Consider the following 17885-nt stretch of genomic DNA (forward strand, 5'->3'; position numbering starts at 1 on the left):
AAACTTTTTATTTCAGATGTTCCAACTAAAGAATTGTAATATTAAAGTTAGGATTTTCATTTGATAATGCAGTTAGTCAGAAATTGAATAAAATCACTCAGTTCTTAAGTAATATATCACAAAAACAGTCAATGACTCCCCTCACACATATAAATCAGACATAAAAATCAGTTGAGTATTGTTTCTTCAAACCACCTGACTAGTTAGCATGTTTATCTCATCATATTAATGACTTTAACAGACTACACTGCCAGAGTCCATTCTTGACATTTCCAACTAGGAAGAGAAATGTTACAAAATAAATTATTTTTTATGTATTTTAGTACCTATGCCTTCACAAAGCTAATTTATGCAATTTATGTCTAAATTTTCCAAACTTCATAGTTTTCCTTTATCCATGAGTTGCTTGTTTTCATCCCTTGTGTGTTGAACCTGGGGCATCATCTGCCTGTGCTGAAATCTTTTGACCAGGGTCTACACCCTAAATATTGCTGGGATCACTCATCAGTGAATCACACCCAAATGATGTACTCAGACACAGCTGCTTGCCTAGAAAGTCTTGCCAGGAGAAAAGAGAAAAAGTTAACACAAAGAAATATCCTGTCTGTGTTCTTTGACCTTTAGAAAGACAAACATTTAGTGTCCTGAGCTTTTACACTAATAACACACACTTATTTTGTGCAAATGAACTCTTTTTTTAATGATTTGCTTTGTATTTAATTTTAATATATGGTATAGTGAAAAACTTTTTTTTTTAGTTATAAAAAAAATTGTGATATTATTGTTAAATTTTGAATTTTTTATGCACACCAGCAGGCAGCTTCACAAGAGGTAAATTACAAAGCCACTTGAAACCAGTTCTTCATAGTTAACTGTTTGATAAATGTTTGACACTTCATTGTATTCTTTTTTATTTTGTAATTGCCCCTCAGTGTGACAGAAATGCCATTAGCCGTTAGCTAGTTAGCAAACAGTTAGCTAACAGTTAGCTTGCTACCTAATGATAACTGATTGTTTGATAAAAAACCTAAATGTATTTAACTAAAAAATGAACCTCCAATTTCATAACAATAATAACAATGGTAACATTCAACATTCATTACCTTCAATCCCATAAACTGTTGAAAGATAATTTTAAAATACAATTTGACAGGAAATAGTATTTTAACACACAAATAGGACAAATCTGGTTCCTGGTACAACAAGGCCTTAACAGTTTCTCCACTGCAGTCTGCCTCTTTCATATTTATCAGATTTAGAGTATTCACAGATAACAACCAGCCTTACAGGTCTGTTCTAAGGTATTAACAGTTAAGGCCACAGACTAGATATTGTCATGAACATTAAAGCAGTAAGTTCATCAGATGTATGAATGGAGACGACCACTAACCCTGTAACTGTGGTGATGCACTTCATGTTTGTAGCAGATCCACAAAGTCCAACTCTTTGTTTTTCTCCCATCAGATACAGAAACATGTGACTACGGCTGGCATAAGTTCCAGGGTCACTGTTACAAATACTTCCCCCACAGAAGAAACTGGGACACCGCAGAGAGAGAGTGTCGCATGCAGGGGGCTCACCTCAGCAGCATCTTGTCCCATGAGGAGCAACAATTTGTCAACCGTAAGCTAACGTTAGAAGTTATAGGCCAATGTGTCACCAGTACTGGAATATATTCAACAGCTTTTTGAAACACACCGTATGGGATGAGATTGAAACAGAACAAGTTCTCAGATAAAGCCAAAGCAAATACACAAATGCACTTTTAAATCAGTGAATAGAAGACTAAGGCATAAAAAATGCCATAGCTGTCTCTGTTTTGCTCTTAAATTGTGTGAGTGAACAAGCCTAATAAGGAAATATGGCAACAAAGACACTAAGTACGTCTGTTTTACTCTGCCCTGTATGGAAGGTCTTGGACAGGACTACCAGTGGATCGGCCTGAATGATAAGGTGTTTGACAACGACTTCCGCTGGACTGACGGCAGGCCTATGGTAAGATAGGTTGCTTTCTCAGACATTTTTGTCTTAACAAACATGGCACAGAGACAGTGTAAATATTTGGAAGTGATGCTAACGACAGATACAGTCACACAGGAAGAGTCAGTCTTTTTGGAGACTGGTAACTTTCTCATGACGTACTTTCTTCTACTTCATATCGCTACACCCCAGTGAGTGAGTTCTCTGGTGTAAAAAAAACAAAAAAAAGAAAAAAAAGAAAATCTCACATCATGAAAAAATTAATGGATGCAACAATACAAGACGATGACAGGCCAGCGAGGGGGAGCAATGAGCACTATCCTCAACTGCAGTGTTTATAAAACAGCACAAGTGGTAGTGTTTTTGCTATACTGTTTAGCTGCTGAAGATCCCCCTCACTGGCCTGGAAAGTGGTTAATTACTATGTGCATCCATGTTGTACAGATTGATGTCCTCACTTCAAAGATAATCCTCGAACACTAGAGATAGGGCCAGCAATAGAGACAGCTCGGGGCTTTAAAGATAAGCAGAGGCCGCCCATGGGGACCTCTGCTCAACTGACAGATTGAGGGGTGAGGGTGTCAGTGACGCTGTTTAGAGGAGTACTGGCAGGCGTAGACAGGTATGGTCCTCCTTCAACCCCCACACACATCGGGGGGCCCATCCAGCAGGAGCCATCCTGGGGGAAGGGCCACCGGGCAGGCCGACACACAGATGGACAGCACCTGTGCTAGACTATGGAAAGAGGGGAAAGAAATGGATAGAAGCTACCAAGGGGGTCTGAGTGGGTGGCCACCTCCTGTAGATTTAATATATATTCAATAAAATCACCTGCAATAGTTAGTTTTAGAAGAAAATCTTGGAAAGTTAAGAAAATTAACTGAAGGGCACTAAAGCCCCCAAGTTAGAAATCTTTGAGCTCAGCTGTGTGTGTGGGTGATCAAAGATGGTTTGATTATTTTGAAGAGGATTCATGCCTGCTGTGCAGTTGAAGGGTTACCATTTGTTAACTTAGAATGAGCTGAGCAGGAAGCTGGTGTGTTTTTGTTAACCATAATGACAGAGAAAAAGAGCCTTAGGACTGGATTGGGGGAGTGGGGGTCACAGCTTTGAAGAGATTGTTTGAACCTAGAATGTGCTGAAAGACTGCAGATAGTATCAACGCCAGGTTGAAGGCCCCGCACCATTACAGCTGTGTGTATACTGCATAAATGTGGACTTGCTCATCTGTGAGGGTGGAATTTTGTGTCAACAATATTGAATCTGTACTGGAACAAAGCAGAAAATAGACTACATGATATAATGGAGGGCCTTATACTAGACACTAAACACATGGACACTGTAGTCACATTCTGATTTAATGATATTTATAGACCGTTTTATTTCAGAAACATGATTACAATCCACCTGCAATTAAACATATTTGGTTATATTAGAACAATTCTGATGTTCCCTGAGCATGGTGTGTAAATATAACTTGATAACTTAACTAAAAGATCACTAAACTGCGGATGAAGTTAGCTCCTAGAAACATTCTTGTGCTCCCTCTTCTTCTTTTTCTTCTTCTTCCTCTTTTTCTTCTTTGTCTTCTTGTTCTTCTTCTTCTCCTTTCAGCTGATCCCTTCAGGGGTTACCACAGCAAATCATCTTCCTTCGTTTAACCCTATCCTCTACATCCTCTTCTCTCACACCATCTACCTTCTTGTCCTCTTTCACTAAATCCATAAATCTGGTCTCCAGTCTTCCTCTAGACCTCCTGCCTTGTGCTCCCTCTTGTGGCTGTTAATAAAAATCCAGGCAGTTGTTAGAAACTGGAAGCTGCTGTAGCCAAGACAGCTCAAAATCCAATGTAGTAAATAACTAATGCCCCTGAATAATGTCCTTAATGTTTTCCTCTTATTTCAGCAATATGAAAACTGGAGGCCCAACCAGCCGGACAGCTTCTTCTCTTCTGGTGAGGACTGTGTTGTGATGATTTGGCACGAGGACGGCCAATGGAATGATGTTCCGTGCAACTACCACCTCACCTTTACTTGCAAGAAGGGCACAGGTAAAGAGGCTTCTGAGCTGACACTTACAGTCTCTTACACTTTTGAATTTAAGGTACTAATGTAAGTGGGAACGACTGACAACATTGTAAATGGTATTGTCACTTGTGTTCCTCAGTGGCCTGCAGCCAGCCTCCTATGGTGGAGAATGCACGCACCTTTGGTAAGATGCGTGAGAGATATGAGATCAATTCACTGGTGCGATACCAGTGCCGAACAGGCTTTATTCAGCGGCATGTACCAACTATCCGATGCCGTGGGGATGGAAGATGGGATACTCCCAAAATTTCCTGCATTAGCCGTAAGTAAAGAACGGTGTATTGTTTTGAGTTGCATTACATTTTTGTGTTGTTTTTTTTTTTACTTTTTCACAGTACATGACAATAGTAAACTCAGGCGTTACTTTTGGAAGTAAAATACAATTTTTCTTTCACAGCATCGAGCTATCAAAGGACATTTTTTAGAAGACATCAACACAATAGTCTGTACAGCATCCATAACTTTAAAAGATGGCCAGACGAGGCCTTCCCCTTTCAGCATCAGCGCTATCGGGCGAGAAGAGACAGGACTGCACATAAGCAGAAGGGACAGTGATCGCCATGGAGCATCTGACAAGAAAACATGGCCATCACTCGTGCGTGAAAAGGAAAACATTTTCCCAAGGAAAAGCACAAGAGAAAACTCATAAAAGAAACCGAAAGGATAATCTGCAATTTCCTTGCATTTTGAATGACTGTGGAATCTTATGAAGTGCCTGCTAAAGAGATGTTATTATGTGATTTTTTCTTATCAAGGAACACTGTTATAAAACAATGCCAATGTGGATACACACTTTCAGCTGGCTACTGGAAAAGCGAAATGTACATGCGTCATTTTTAAACGGCCAAAGTTATCTGTTCTCCCAACAGCCATGAATTCATGAGTGGCTGTTGTCTGATACTGACTGCGCTACGTAAAATCACCATAAGTGTTCCTTATCAATAGAAACAAGCTTTTGTGAAATAATAGCGCTTATATTATGTAGAGGAGTTCTTTTTGTTATTGTTTTATGTTGGGCTTCACTTCATTCATGCGTTTGAAGCAGACTATAACTGTTGTTGTATTCCAGAAGTCCAGCTTTGGCTTCTCAAGGGCTCAAATGATGGTATCACTGGCAATGACTGATCATGCAAAGGACTCTAGCATTGGTATAACATTGTATATCATACATAGGAATGCAAATCCTTTAAGTTAATCTTTGTCCTGTCATCAAACATAACCAACAAAGGCACATAATGTATTTTTAATCGATTAATTCATGCAAGTCTGAGGCAAATTTACCATATCGTTGAGTTAACTGCTGGAGATCTTCTCTATGGTGGCAACTTTTAAAGTATTACCACCTGTCTTTAGCTCTAGCTTTCACTGGATACCATCCATCTCTTGTCAAGATGAACATGTTTATTTTTTTATTTTTATTTTTTACTCAAAACTGGTGTTTCTTCTGTATGACACTTTGCATTCTAGTATAATAGATTGCTCTGTTCTTACTTATTGAAAAAAAACAACAACCTGGATCCACTGATGGAAACTAATTTCCACAAATACTTTGATTAAAGAAGGGAAGTGGCTCTAGTGGCCTTTATTTTCTATTCATCTTTGCATAACTTGCTGTTAGTTGCAGCAGCATGTTTACAATAATAACTGTAATGGTTTTTGTTTTGTCTTTTCTGCAGTTACACACCAAAGCATTGTCCTTTCACATGTGACTTCATGTGTGCTATAGTCTGTGATCGCTTTCCTAGTAATGCTTTTGCTCTGCTAGCTTGACTTTTCTGTTATTGTGGTCAATTTAAATCAGCCTTTGAGAGAATGTATTTTGTGAAACACTCAAAAAGACTTGAACGTAATGGCTGTTAAAGCAAATATGCATATAATTTATTTTCAAGCTGCTCGGGCTGCTCTCCTTGTTTTATTCGCACAGGTAAATGATGACGATGTTGTCACATGACCCTGAAGTGCTCGTCATATATTTTTATTTTCTAGTCAACAGGAGACCAGCCACAATCCCAGACTGTTTAAAACAGGATGCATTGAAGATTAAAAAAATATAACATGTTTTTTTGTTGTTTTCGTTTTTTATTTTGATTTTGTTTGCATCTTTTTACATCTTTAATGCCAGCAGTGGACCAAATATATGGGAGGCCCCATCGGCTGCAATAATGTTGTTCTTTAACATCTTCAAGATATTTGTACACATGAATGGTTGTGTGAGTCTAAAGCATTTTGTAATGAAAAAAAAAGTTTTGTCTGCCTGTGAATGTCTGTATGTGTGTTTCAGCCTTAATGTGCACATAATATCATTTTATATTTATAACTTTTTTTTTTAATTTTACAATGTGAATGTCTGGGATGTTTGTGAATTTTTCTAAAGAGATCCAAATGTTTTTTTTCTGCTTTAAATCACCAAAGAAATAAAATAAATATATTGATATTATATACTAATGAAATTTTGTTTCAGCTTTTGTCAGAAAATACAAGAAAAATTGATCGTTTTTGTGTGTGCTTAGAGAGCATCTGATTTATCAAACAAGAGTGAGGAGATGTTTGTAGGAGTACAGTGGTTTCACCAGCAGGTAGTGCTGTCAGACCAAGCTTTGGAAGGCTGTGGAACAGGGTAGAGATGTCTTGTAACATTTCCTATAGCAGCAATAGGTGAGCTCTGAATATAGAAATCAGAGAATCTCAGCATTAACTTTGTAGGACATCATACCATTGTCCCATTTTTTATCTGAATCTCTTCTGTAATGCGTGCACCACCAGGCTCTTGGTATGCAGATGATACATTCAAGGTGAAGTGGAAATGTGAATTATATTAAATGTAAGGAAGACCAAGTGGATTAGAGGAGGTAATGTACATGCTGAAGAGCTCTGGACCCATGGGAGTGTACCAATGGTGTTTTTTCGCCCTATTCCCAGAGTGCCTCCTCATGTAAGAGCCCCTTAAAGTTCACACTGACACAGACTCATAAGCACAAAGCACTATTACCAAAGTAATAACGTCAAGTTGGTCGATCTAATTTTTGTATATGTTTGGGTCACTATGGTTTCCGCTGTGACTGCCCACACTGTCATTAGAGAGGACTTAACTTGTGATTAAAGGTTGCTCCTGGATGCCCCAGTGAGAGTAAAACCTACAATCTCGCCTCATGAATTGCAGATGTCTCGTGATCAGCGGAAAAATCTGGACCTTTCAGCTCAGGTCATTCTTGGATTTAATAGGCTTTCTGGGTTTGTTTTGTAAAGTAAATGCTCACGGGTCTCTTGTTTCCTAGGCTTGACAGGCGCCTCAGACTCTGTCTACATGGATGTAGAGTCTTTCATTCAGTCATTATCCAGCTGCTTTATTCTCCTATATAACTGACTATAATTACATGCTTTTGGGATTTCTACCTGTCTAGCAGATCAGAAAACTGAAATGGAAAGAAACCAAATAAAATATCTAGCATTACTCCTGCAAAATCCCACAATTTGTATTTTTGCATATACAGTATGTCTCTGTTTGTATAGATTTAATATATAATTCGCATTTTTGTGCTTAAAATCACATGAAATAATGGCACAAAACCGTTTTTCTTCTGTGTCACTACACAGAGCAGGCAGCCTCTATCAATGGACATTTCACCATCACATTTACATTTGTCTGGCATTTAACTGCAGTATCAACCTAAATCTGACCCAATTCCCATGCATTCCCACAGGCAGCCTTTAAGAGCGGGGTATTGTTGCTTTTGTCTGACTTAGTGGTGGGCTGGCAGCCTGGCACTGAATATAAAATGCCAAAGAATAAATAAATGTGAGGAGACTCTAATCTTAAAACAAGACCTCTCAATGACATGTTCTCATGCCAAATACATGGCCCCTAATTTGGCAGCTAAAACAATACTGGCTAAATCTCTGCTTAAACCTCTTGTAATACACTGGCTCCATCTTAAATGGACTGTAACCAAAGAAAGAGGCGGATTCAGAGTTGTATTTAAATTGTATTCTTTATTTCAAGCTGTCTTGTTGAAAACGGTACATGGTGATGTAATACAAACATACTGTCACTTCCCATGCACTTATCTATGCCGATGCACAGAAGTGACAAGTTTTTGATTTTTCAAATGATATGTTGCAAAACTACCACATGCAATCTGCAGGAAGTAATGTACCATTATTCAGTGCCCAAGGTTAGGAAATAAAAAAGAAATACTGTATCGTAGCAAAAGGCAAACACAAAATATCCAAATATTTTTGGCAATTGTCACCAAAAAAGTGTGCAGAACTTTGTGGCACACATTTGGCTTGCCCATTTGTGCATGTCTGAAACATGCTCACTGTGGTCCACAGGAAACAATTTCTGTTCTTTCAAATGCTTGATATTCATTCATTACAGCTCAGCTATGAATGACCAACTGTTAGAAAGTCAGTGGTATGATTTTGTAAAAGACATTAGTCAGGGTGTGATTCATGTGTGTGTGTATGTGTCAGATATATCATGCCATCAAAAAACAATTAAAATCTGTTATGTACTCACACATACACATACACATACACATACACATACACGTACACAATGTGTGCAACTGTATTTCTATTATTTAAGAACCTAAACATGTAAAAAATAAAAATTAAAATAAAAAAAATAAAGTGAAAACATAATTAGAACACAATTTTGTTAAAAAAAAAAATACTGTGTAAGGTTACAATTGTAAAAATGACTTCATAATTGTAGTAGTTCATCTATGGGAGCTATCAAAACACAATGGTCACAGTCCTAGACATTTACATTCATTTTCTTGTTTAACAGTATTAATTGAAGGTTTGAGAACAAATCCCCAGTTTGAAAAGCCTCCATGGAATTTAGGAAGTGAAAAAGGATTTTTGACACTGAGGTTAGAGTGATGCAGACAAATACCTATTGTAACATAACCTACATCGTTGGCTCCATGACATTACAGTCAGTCTGAGGTCTGTCTATAATGTTGGTAATGGAATTCATCAGAATAGCAATTTTGTTTTGTTATGAGAGACAAATGTCAGCTGCACGTAGTCATTCCCTGGAGGTTGAATCAAACTTGGATCTTGTTTCTCAACCATCACGTCCTCATCTGTCACTTCACTCACACTTTAACATTTTTTATTGTCCTTCTGTGTGACATGAATGATTGTACAAAATAATTTGACAATGGCTGCATGGAAATAAGAGTTACAGTATTTGTTTTTGTAGGAATTAAAAATGGTTATCACAGTTTCAGAAAGGCACTGAGTTCATACTAGTTAAGATCCAAAGCTTATCTGCTTTGTTGTTGATTTTATTGGCTGTGGTTGTTGCTGCTCTTTGGTGGTTATGTCTTCCCTTTTCATATATAGATAGATATTTTTGCCTTCACTAGTTTGACTTGTAGCAGTAGACACCGTAAAGCTTCTGCGTCTTGTCTGGGAATCCAACAAAGCGCACTGCGGCCTCTGTAGGGCTGCAATTCTTGCGTGGCCTGAAGATGGGGTAACGGACACTGCCGTCAGCCAACCAACCTGCATCACAACGGTCGTAGGCCTCGAGCTTCCAGGCAGCAAAAATGTGACCAACTTTAGCAATTTCTGCACCATCATCCAAGCAGGCCTGTACAGCTTCATCAAAAGTCAGCCTTTTGGGCTGGACCAACCAGTAGAAACGGCCTGGCAGAAGAAAGAAAAGAGTTAGCCTGGAGAAAAGAATGGTGCTACTCTTTTTTGATAAATATTATAGTAGTTTTTCATGTAAAGATAAACCAAGCTACACCAGAAATGCTCAAAATAAGTAAGAATGATGAAAGACAAAATCTAGAAAACATACAAAACTTACCTTTCAGTGCTGTAGCATAGCAGAACACATCAAACTGGTCAACTTTCTTATTACGACGGCCATAATTTCTGAGGCCTGGGCCATTGTTGCTGCCACCACAAGGAGCTCTGGGTTTGGTGATGGGGTACTGCACTGTACCGTCGCTCAGCCAGCCAGCGTTGCACCAGTCCAGACCTCCCTTCCAAGCCTCCAGGAGCTGATCATGTGAGGCTATAGTAGCACCTTGGTCCAGACAGACCTGCTCGGCGCGCTCAAAAGTCAAGGTGTAGCGACTCACAGATGGAGAGTATGGGAACACAACACCTGAGTGAGGCAGAAGAGGCATTAACATATTATGGAGATTTACTCTCAGTGAAAAACAAGACATTGAAAGTCGTATCTTTCTTTAACATGTCTCATGGAAAGTTAAATTGCAATCGGCCTTGTTGTAAAGTGTTACTATGACCAATCTTGTTTTATTTTCTGTCCATTAACTCTGATTTAGGTCAGATTCAGGCCTGTAGGCAAATAAAGAATGTGTGTGGTCTCCTGCAGTCTCTCCTGCACAGTAATGGTAGTTGGCATGCAATATGTTGAGTTTTATGTTAGTAAATGTAGGCCTTAGTCTTTCAGGTCCAGCAGCTTGCAAAATGTCGGTAGTTGTCTCCAGAGGCCTGACTTTGCAAACTCATTAATTTTGTGCTTGTCTGCCCCTTTGTGTGGAAGAAAACATCATCTTATGCAAACTAGGTTTTAAGTTTTGCTGTATTAAAAATCAAACCAAAGTACCATAAACTGCTCAGCTGCACGGATCCAACTGGCAATGAAGGGAGGTTAAATAGTCATTTAGAAGGTAATCTATAGATTAGTATAATCCAATTTTAAAAAGAATTAATCTCTAAACGTTCTCACACCCTGATGTAATTTACCTTCATTTAAACACATGTCAAAGTAGCAGAAGGTTAACACAATACTGTTCACACTACATTTTTCTAAAGTTACATATCCGTGTCCTGCCTCCACCCACTTTGATCCTTCACACATGTGCACAACTATTAAACAAAAAAAAGGCTGGCAGGAGCTGCCCTTTGGTTTATAAAAGCTTTGGCATACTGCACTGGTTTCATGCATCACACACATCTTTCTGAAATATGTGAATAAATATGTAAATAATTGTAACTTGCACAAAAGCAGTTCCTCTTTATTTGCAGTATTTTAAAATAAAGCCAATGTTATGATTATAAAACCAGATGAGTAAGTCTGATGTTAGGATAAGGAAAATGTGTTTTTGTTTACAGAAGACAGAATAGTATTCAGATACAATCATAACTAAATCATTGCAGTGGTTTGGATAAATCAACACATGCTGTCTCTTCCCTTGCTTTTTCTTTCCACAATAAAAGTAGATATGGATGTTTTCAGTAACTTACAAACAAAAACATGTTGAAGAAGATAGTTAATCTAAAACTATAGAGAACAGATGCATGTTGACAAGGAGGGAAATATGTATAATACGCTATATCCATTATGAATTTCACAGTCTGTAATGTATGTACTTTAAGTTTGAAGCCTTTCTCTTATAATGCCATAAAATAGGGTCTACACTTGAACTGTTTTTAGACATAAAAATGACATTTACCATCAGTGGAATCGCCCTCCACCTCCAAGATCATCTCTTGTACAACGTCATCCATCCCACTGAAGATCTCGCAGCGGTATCTTCCTGTGTCGTCCATGGAGACGTCTGTTATGATCATGGATGCGTCGTCCTTGTCTGCCTCCTGCAAAAAGGTGCGGTCCTCAAAGCTTCCGAATGTCCTCCTGTGGAATCCCATTGAAACCAGCACGTCTTCATTCAGACTCTCATCGTCTTGGACCTTGGTCCATTTCACTCGGATACCAGTGTTACCAAAAAACATGGTGTCATCAGATATGAGGCGGCAAGGTAGGGTAACATTGGCTCCGAGCTCAGCAAAGATCTTAACTGCAAAAGAAGAGAACATCATAGTTGTTCAATAAACAAGCCTATGTTACTATACTAGGGCTACACTTATAAAATATATGGGACAACAAAAGAGGAGGATACATAAAGAAAAATACAGAAAGATTTATGGTCAAAATTTAACTTCTGTCATTTACAAGATTTTACCATTCAGTTCATGAACATTTAAGAGTCTCAGTATTTTACACAGTCAAACCAGCTGCCCACATGCTAGTGGCTTGTTCACAAATACTCTCCATAAGGCATGAGACGATGAAAATGTAACTGAATTAGCATTTTATGATTGGCTTTTAAAGGCCCAACTCACTCAAACACGTATGCCACTCCCAGTGCACTCCTACTCAAAATACCCCAGACTCCTGTTACTCTTGACACATGTTCACTCATATTCCAACACGTCTGTGGATGAATACCCATGATTTGTAAAAGGCTGCCAACTCACATGGCTTCTCAATGTTACATCATCACTACAGAAACGTGCTGCCTTTATAGTCGGGTACTCTATGGAATTTCTTATGCATTTAATTCACAGTTTGCATTTCAAAATCCTGGTCTCAGCATTTGGCTGCAAAATACAAAAGAAGAAAACAAAAAATCCAACATGCTACTTACTGGAATTTGTTTCATTAAAGTCAAAATCCTTACCTCAAAATTAAACTTTCTAAATATCTAAGTGTATTCTGCAGGGTTTATTAGACCAGGACTAGAACAAGGGTTGGTCCCTGAAGCCAGACCTCTTTTCCTTCTTAGAATATAAACCTTTAGTTCCTCTGCACAGCGGCTCAAAATGAACTGTTTATCTTCTATCTGTTCATCTGATTTGTATGTCAGGGTCCTAGCCAATGGCAGAAAAAGCTGGTAAATAATTTAATACCGTTATCCCACACATAGCTGTTATCATTATTCTTTATTTCCTCCTTACTCTGTGTCTGTCTCCTCTCTGCAAATCAGGCCATTCGTTAACTCAAAACAGCAGGTCGTTTTTCTAACTCCATGAGTTCCCATAATGTCCCTGACCTCCATGTTTGGACCTCACAGGGCTTGCTTAGTTAAGAAGACCTTAGCTGGCATGAGGTGGTCTGTGCCAGACAATAATAAGCATCAGGTGAATGGACCCACATGACCCCTGACCTCTACGTCTGATACACTTCCCAGTGTTTGAAAGTGGATTCAGAGTAAATGAGTAAATTATTGCATATAAACTGACTGATATAAAATGTCTGCAGTTTAGCCAGGTCCGATTTCAGTGCTTAACAGAGTCTCTTGAATGTCTTATATCCACTCAGACTTTAGACTCTGACCTGTCTGTTTTTGATTTCATTTTCTTTCCACTCACTCAAGTGGGTCTGGGTCTAAAGCAGCCTGTCTCCTTTCCTGACTGACGATGCCAGCGTTTGTTCTGAGGCACCGCACTTCAGGCAGCTACACAAGAGTCATGTCTCGAAAACTGTGTCACTGGCTTTAATATTTCCCACATGGCTTGAGTATTGTGGTAAATACAATCATAGATGCCAAGGGCCCGCTGTTGTCGGAGCTGATTGACCTAAAACCATCCCCTGAAATAAATACACTTACACAGGAGAGACACTGAGGTAACTGCGACTCAACATAGTTCCTTGGATCATTGGTATTGAATTCTCCAACACAAGGGTTCAATTAGCAGAATGTCTTCAGTCCCACCTTGTTCTGCTCGTTTTCCTACATGTCTTTCATACAACTCCTCTGATATGCCTTAACCCTTTAACGACTGCTGTTGCTCCGGTGCTACATTTTGCATTTTACAGCATTCAAATTACTGTAATTCCTAATTATTTATGATTTATTGATTATGTTTTAATTATAACTGTGTGTTTTTAATCTGTCTCTTTTCCATTTTTGTAAAGCACTGTGAATTGCCCTGTGTATGAATTGTGCTATACAAATACATTTGTTTTGCCTTGCCTTGAACCATTTGCACTATCCACGAAATTCAAATGGCACTTCAAGTCTTTTTTTTTTTTTTTTTTTTTTACTGAAACACACTGTTTAAAGCATTTATTATTTATAGTAATTATAATTAATGGCCAGATATTGAAAGTTAAGTTATCCTTGAAAACAAATGTGGAAAAGAATTGGAAAAAAAAATACATTTTCTGATATGAAGACTCCTATTATAATGGCAGTCTTCAAAGGGTTAATCTACCTGTTTAAACTTGCCCTTTTCCTCCTTAGTTTAGCCAAGATGTTATGTATTTTATGAGATAGGAAACACCCTTTTGCTGCGGCTAGTCCTCGAAAGCAGCACATTTAGTCTATGCTGCTCATTCCGTGAGTGACTCATTGTACGTTGTGCCTCATAAATTCTCTGCATGGGTAGCAGTTGCATGACGTGTGATTGAAACCTGAAGGATCCAGAATGAGTAAACTGCTCATCAAAGGCCCTGGCAAAGGTGAAGGCGATGGTGACGTCAACACCAACTCACCAGATGTGATGCCATTTGCACCTAAATATTTCCAAATTTCGAAATCTTACCCTGAGAGAGTAGAAAGAGGTTCATTGTACTATATTATGGAAACATTGTCCTGTGCAGAGATGAATCCAAATTGCTGAAATCTCAAATGGGAGGAGGGGGCTGGTTAATCATTGCAGTGCCAACACAATGCTGAAAAGAGCTTGGAATGAAACAAAGGTCTAATATATTTTAAATCACTAAATGATTATCGTCTCTGAGACATAAACACTGGCTCGACCTTTTCTGTAATGTTGCCTGAACTGTAAACAGTAAGTAGCAGACACAGAGGCAACCATATGGAAACTGACTTCAGTCTCCTTCCTGTGTCGGCATTTACCAGAAGCAACATATCCCACAGGAAAATGTGGCCCCGACCATGTGGGGCACAGTAGACTCATAAAGTAACAGCCTGCCGTGTGTACTTAGTCTTCTGGAAAGAGAAGAAAGTCTTTCTTTTTCTTTGTCACACCTCGAACTACATCCTATTTATACAAGACTGTGAGGTCAAAAGTAGTGCCTAATGTCACGTATAACATGAAAATGGGTTAAGTCATTTATTTTGAACACTTTCTATGCGATTGCTGATGAGTGGAGCTGGGAATGAAAACACAGCGAAGAAATAAATGAACACATGCATGACAATAAAAAAGGCTCTGCAGCTGCAGCCAAGAAGCACTGCCATTTTATGACCGAGCACAATTCTCTCTCACTCTGTAAAAACGTGGATTAGCAAGTGATTAGAACCATCTGCTACTTTGTAAGACCAAACTGTAAATCAACAACAACATTACCTCGCTCCAAATCCAGCCCATGACCTATATATTCTGAAACTACTACGTCTAATTATGCCTGTAAAACCCCCAGCATCGTTTTTATTTTTTGTTATTTATTAAAAGAACATTCTCAATTGGCTAATATCTCTATGAAAAAAAAATGCAAATATTCTGAGAGCAGATGCTGCATGTGTATATGAGTGTGTACAGAGCCACACCCTCTTTGTTTGACGGAGCGACGAGGACATGAGATGCTTTACAACATCCCACAGCTTTGCTCTCTTCTGCTGCTGGCCCACTTGTGTCAATATGGAGAAAGAATTAACAAGCACAGCTGGGACAAGCACAGCAACTCAACTCCTACACATTGATTCCAATAAACTCTTTTTTTCTCTCTCTCTCTCATGTATAACAAGCATAAACATGGAGTGTGGTGCAGATGGTAGCCTATATATTAGCATCACCATCAGATACACAGTATAACAAACTGTCACCAGAGTCCATTTTAAAATTGCACTTTAATTCAATATACATATTGGCACCAAATACTGCGATATATGTCTAATCTGGTAGCCTAAACAGATTTTCAACTCAGTCCCCAGCCTCAGCCCAATTCCAGCCAAGCCCCTTTTCCCACCCAGCTCTTGCAACCAGGCCAAGCCTCAGTAACCAACAACCACAGTAAGCATTAGACTTAACAGACTATTACCTCACAGGGAAAGACAGAGTCATTTGGCCGCTGTTCAGCATGGGGCTCTATACGTTTGGCTGCGGATCGTTAATCTTAACTTCGCTCCTGTCACGCTGCCTGTTACCATGGCGGATTTCCAAAAGCTCTCAGTGCCAGAGTGAGTCAGTAGGTATAAGGAGAGGCAACGCCCCAGACAGAATACACTGCTCATATGGCTTATAAAAAGCTGTGCTGTATGGAACAGTGATACTGAGCCGGCCTGAGCAGAGCCAGAGCTTTTACCAAGGCAGACAGTGAGGTCATGTATAAACATGCATACACACTATATAGACTCACACAGCTGTGACATCACTAACCAATGGGAACAGTTTCAGTATTTGGATAAAAAGCATCACCTCCTCCCAGAGTGAAACAGTTTTCCCCGCAGACAAGCCATTTCCTCCCGTCTTGGAAGAGAGAGAGACCGAAGCATCCCTAATTTGACATCTACTGAGTCAGCTTTCAAGGATGCTGAAAGCGCATTAAATATCACTCAATATATATAACATGAGACACTGGCTCCAAGCTGGTTTTTTTCTTTCACCACAACAGTAGATCTATTCAAGTAGAAGACAGATTGCAGCTGAGGTAACATCATTCTGAAGGCACGTGTAAATTTGATTTATAAGAACCCCCTGATGGAGCGCAGGTGCTTTAGATATGACATTACATATTTTACTCAAGTTTCATCCCCTACCAGTTATTTAAAGACAATAGCACATGTAAAATATACTAATAAAACAATGATGTGAAAATTTCTGAAAAAAAAGTGACAAGTTTTCTTAGCTCAGTTTTAACCACCAAAGCACATGGAACATATTTGAAGACAACCAGTAGTATTAGTGGTGTAATTCTCATTCAGTCGTGTGGGCAGTGAGCCTCAGTTCATGACAGAGTGATTTATTCACTATGCAGCCTGTGCTGTGGTGGTTTGTATGCAGTGAGTCACCGAGTTAATGGTAAGTCACAGTGTGTGTGTTACCCCAGAGACGACTCTGTTACCTACTGCTACAATGACCCTGTTGTTACATAAGCCGGTGCTGGGGTACCACTTTACACACAGCTCAGCTGTCACTCATCTCCCCCATGCACACACATGCAAACACATGCATTAACACATTCACATGCATTTATCAAGTACACTACAGATATAGCATGCACATATCAAAATATTCAAACTTTTTGAGACATTTTAAGGTTTACCTGGTGTTGCGTTAGTGCTCATTGCCTGACTGCCAGCCAAGGTCATGGTGATAAGAGTGAAGCAAAGCAGACTCATCATTTTCATTTTTTTTTTTTTTTTCACTCAACGGGCCCTTTTCAATAAGAATATAAATATAAAAGAAATTATAAAAAACACACTAGGTATCTAAACTGTAAATATTTTAATCTATAATTTTTCTCCTTTAATTTTTTTTTTTTAAATTTATCTAGCTGTCCCTCTTTCCTTCTGCCTGTGCAGCGGCTGTCTGTGGTGCTACTGGAAAGTTTAGGCACCTCAGACGTCCAGACAAGTGCCTTTTATTGAAGCCTAGCATGGTTGAGACCACTCCCCCTCCCCTTGGCCCATCACCATGCACTGCTCTGGTTCCCCTTTTCTCTTGGGAGAGTGAAAACATACAATGAACCTCTAGAAAGTTAACTTGTAGGTGGTTTCCCAGGGCTATATCAAACAAAATTAATGGTTCTTCATTTGAACCAGTATTTGAAGATTACTTAAATATTGTAAAGTTGTCCAACTTTGAGGAATATTTATGTAATTACAGGCATTAGTGACACATTATCTTAAATTATAGTGATTCTTTTATTTTACTGTATGATTACCTGTAAGTAGTGTCTGTATATGTCTAATTCACTCTGGTGAGGCTTCATGCCATGATTTCTTTTCCGTAGCTGTTCCCATATTTAAACTACGGCTCAATTACATGAATCAAATGTAATGTAATGTTAAACATTATTGTTATCGTGCTGAGCTCTGTAAATGGCCTCAACATTTCATTTCTCTCTGCATATAT

At 38.8% G+C, this 17885-nt stretch overlaps 2 protein-coding genes across 2 annotated transcripts in view; one reads left to right on the plus strand and one right to left on the minus strand.

Moving 5' to 3' along the window:
* vcana (versican a) overlaps positions 1–6471 on the plus strand; it is a 59671-nt gene extending 53200 nt beyond the window's left edge. The window contains 5 exon segments of the mRNA XM_030144216.1: positions 1465–1623; positions 1913–1995; positions 3886–4030; positions 4147–4329; positions 4465–6471. Coding sequence (XP_030000076.1) covers positions 1465–1623; positions 1913–1995; positions 3886–4030; positions 4147–4329; positions 4465–4622 — 728 coding nt within the window. The 3' untranslated portion in view covers positions 4623–6471.
* Positions 6472–8037: 1566 nt separating this feature from the next.
* Positions 8038–17355, minus strand: hapln1a (hyaluronan and proteoglycan link protein 1a). The gene is made up of 4 exons (XM_030144360.1): positions 17074–17355; positions 11513–11857; positions 9895–10197; positions 8038–9728 (listed from the first exon to the last, which is right to left on the minus strand). Exons 1-4 carry the CDS (start codon positions 17156–17158, stop codon positions 9442–9444), a joined length of 1020 nt encoding a protein of 339 aa, XP_030000220.1. The 5' UTR covers positions 17159–17355; the 3' UTR covers positions 8038–9441.
* Between the last annotated feature and the right edge of the window lie 530 nt (positions 17356–17885).

Source organism: Sphaeramia orbicularis, chromosome 9 (genome assembly GCF_902148855.1).
Source record: "Sphaeramia orbicularis chromosome 9, fSphaOr1.1, whole genome shotgun sequence".
NCBI lineage: Eukaryota > Metazoa > Chordata > Actinopteri > Kurtiformes > Apogonidae > Sphaeramia > Sphaeramia orbicularis.

Excerpts from the sequence above, each read along its gene's own strand:
- hapln1a (XM_030144360.1), bottom strand. The coding sequence starts at position 17,158 with ATGAAAATGATGAGTCTGCTTTGCTTCACTCTTATCACCATGACCTTG. Across the intron at positions 11,858-17,073 it reads GAGCACTAACGCAACACCAG|TTAAGATCTTTGCTGAGCTC; the intron begins GTAAACCTTAAA and ends CTTCTTTTGCAG. Across the intron at positions 10,198-11,512 it reads GGAGGGCGATTCCACTGATG|GTGTTGTGTTCCCATACTCT; the intron begins GTAAATGTCATT and ends TGCCTCACTCAG.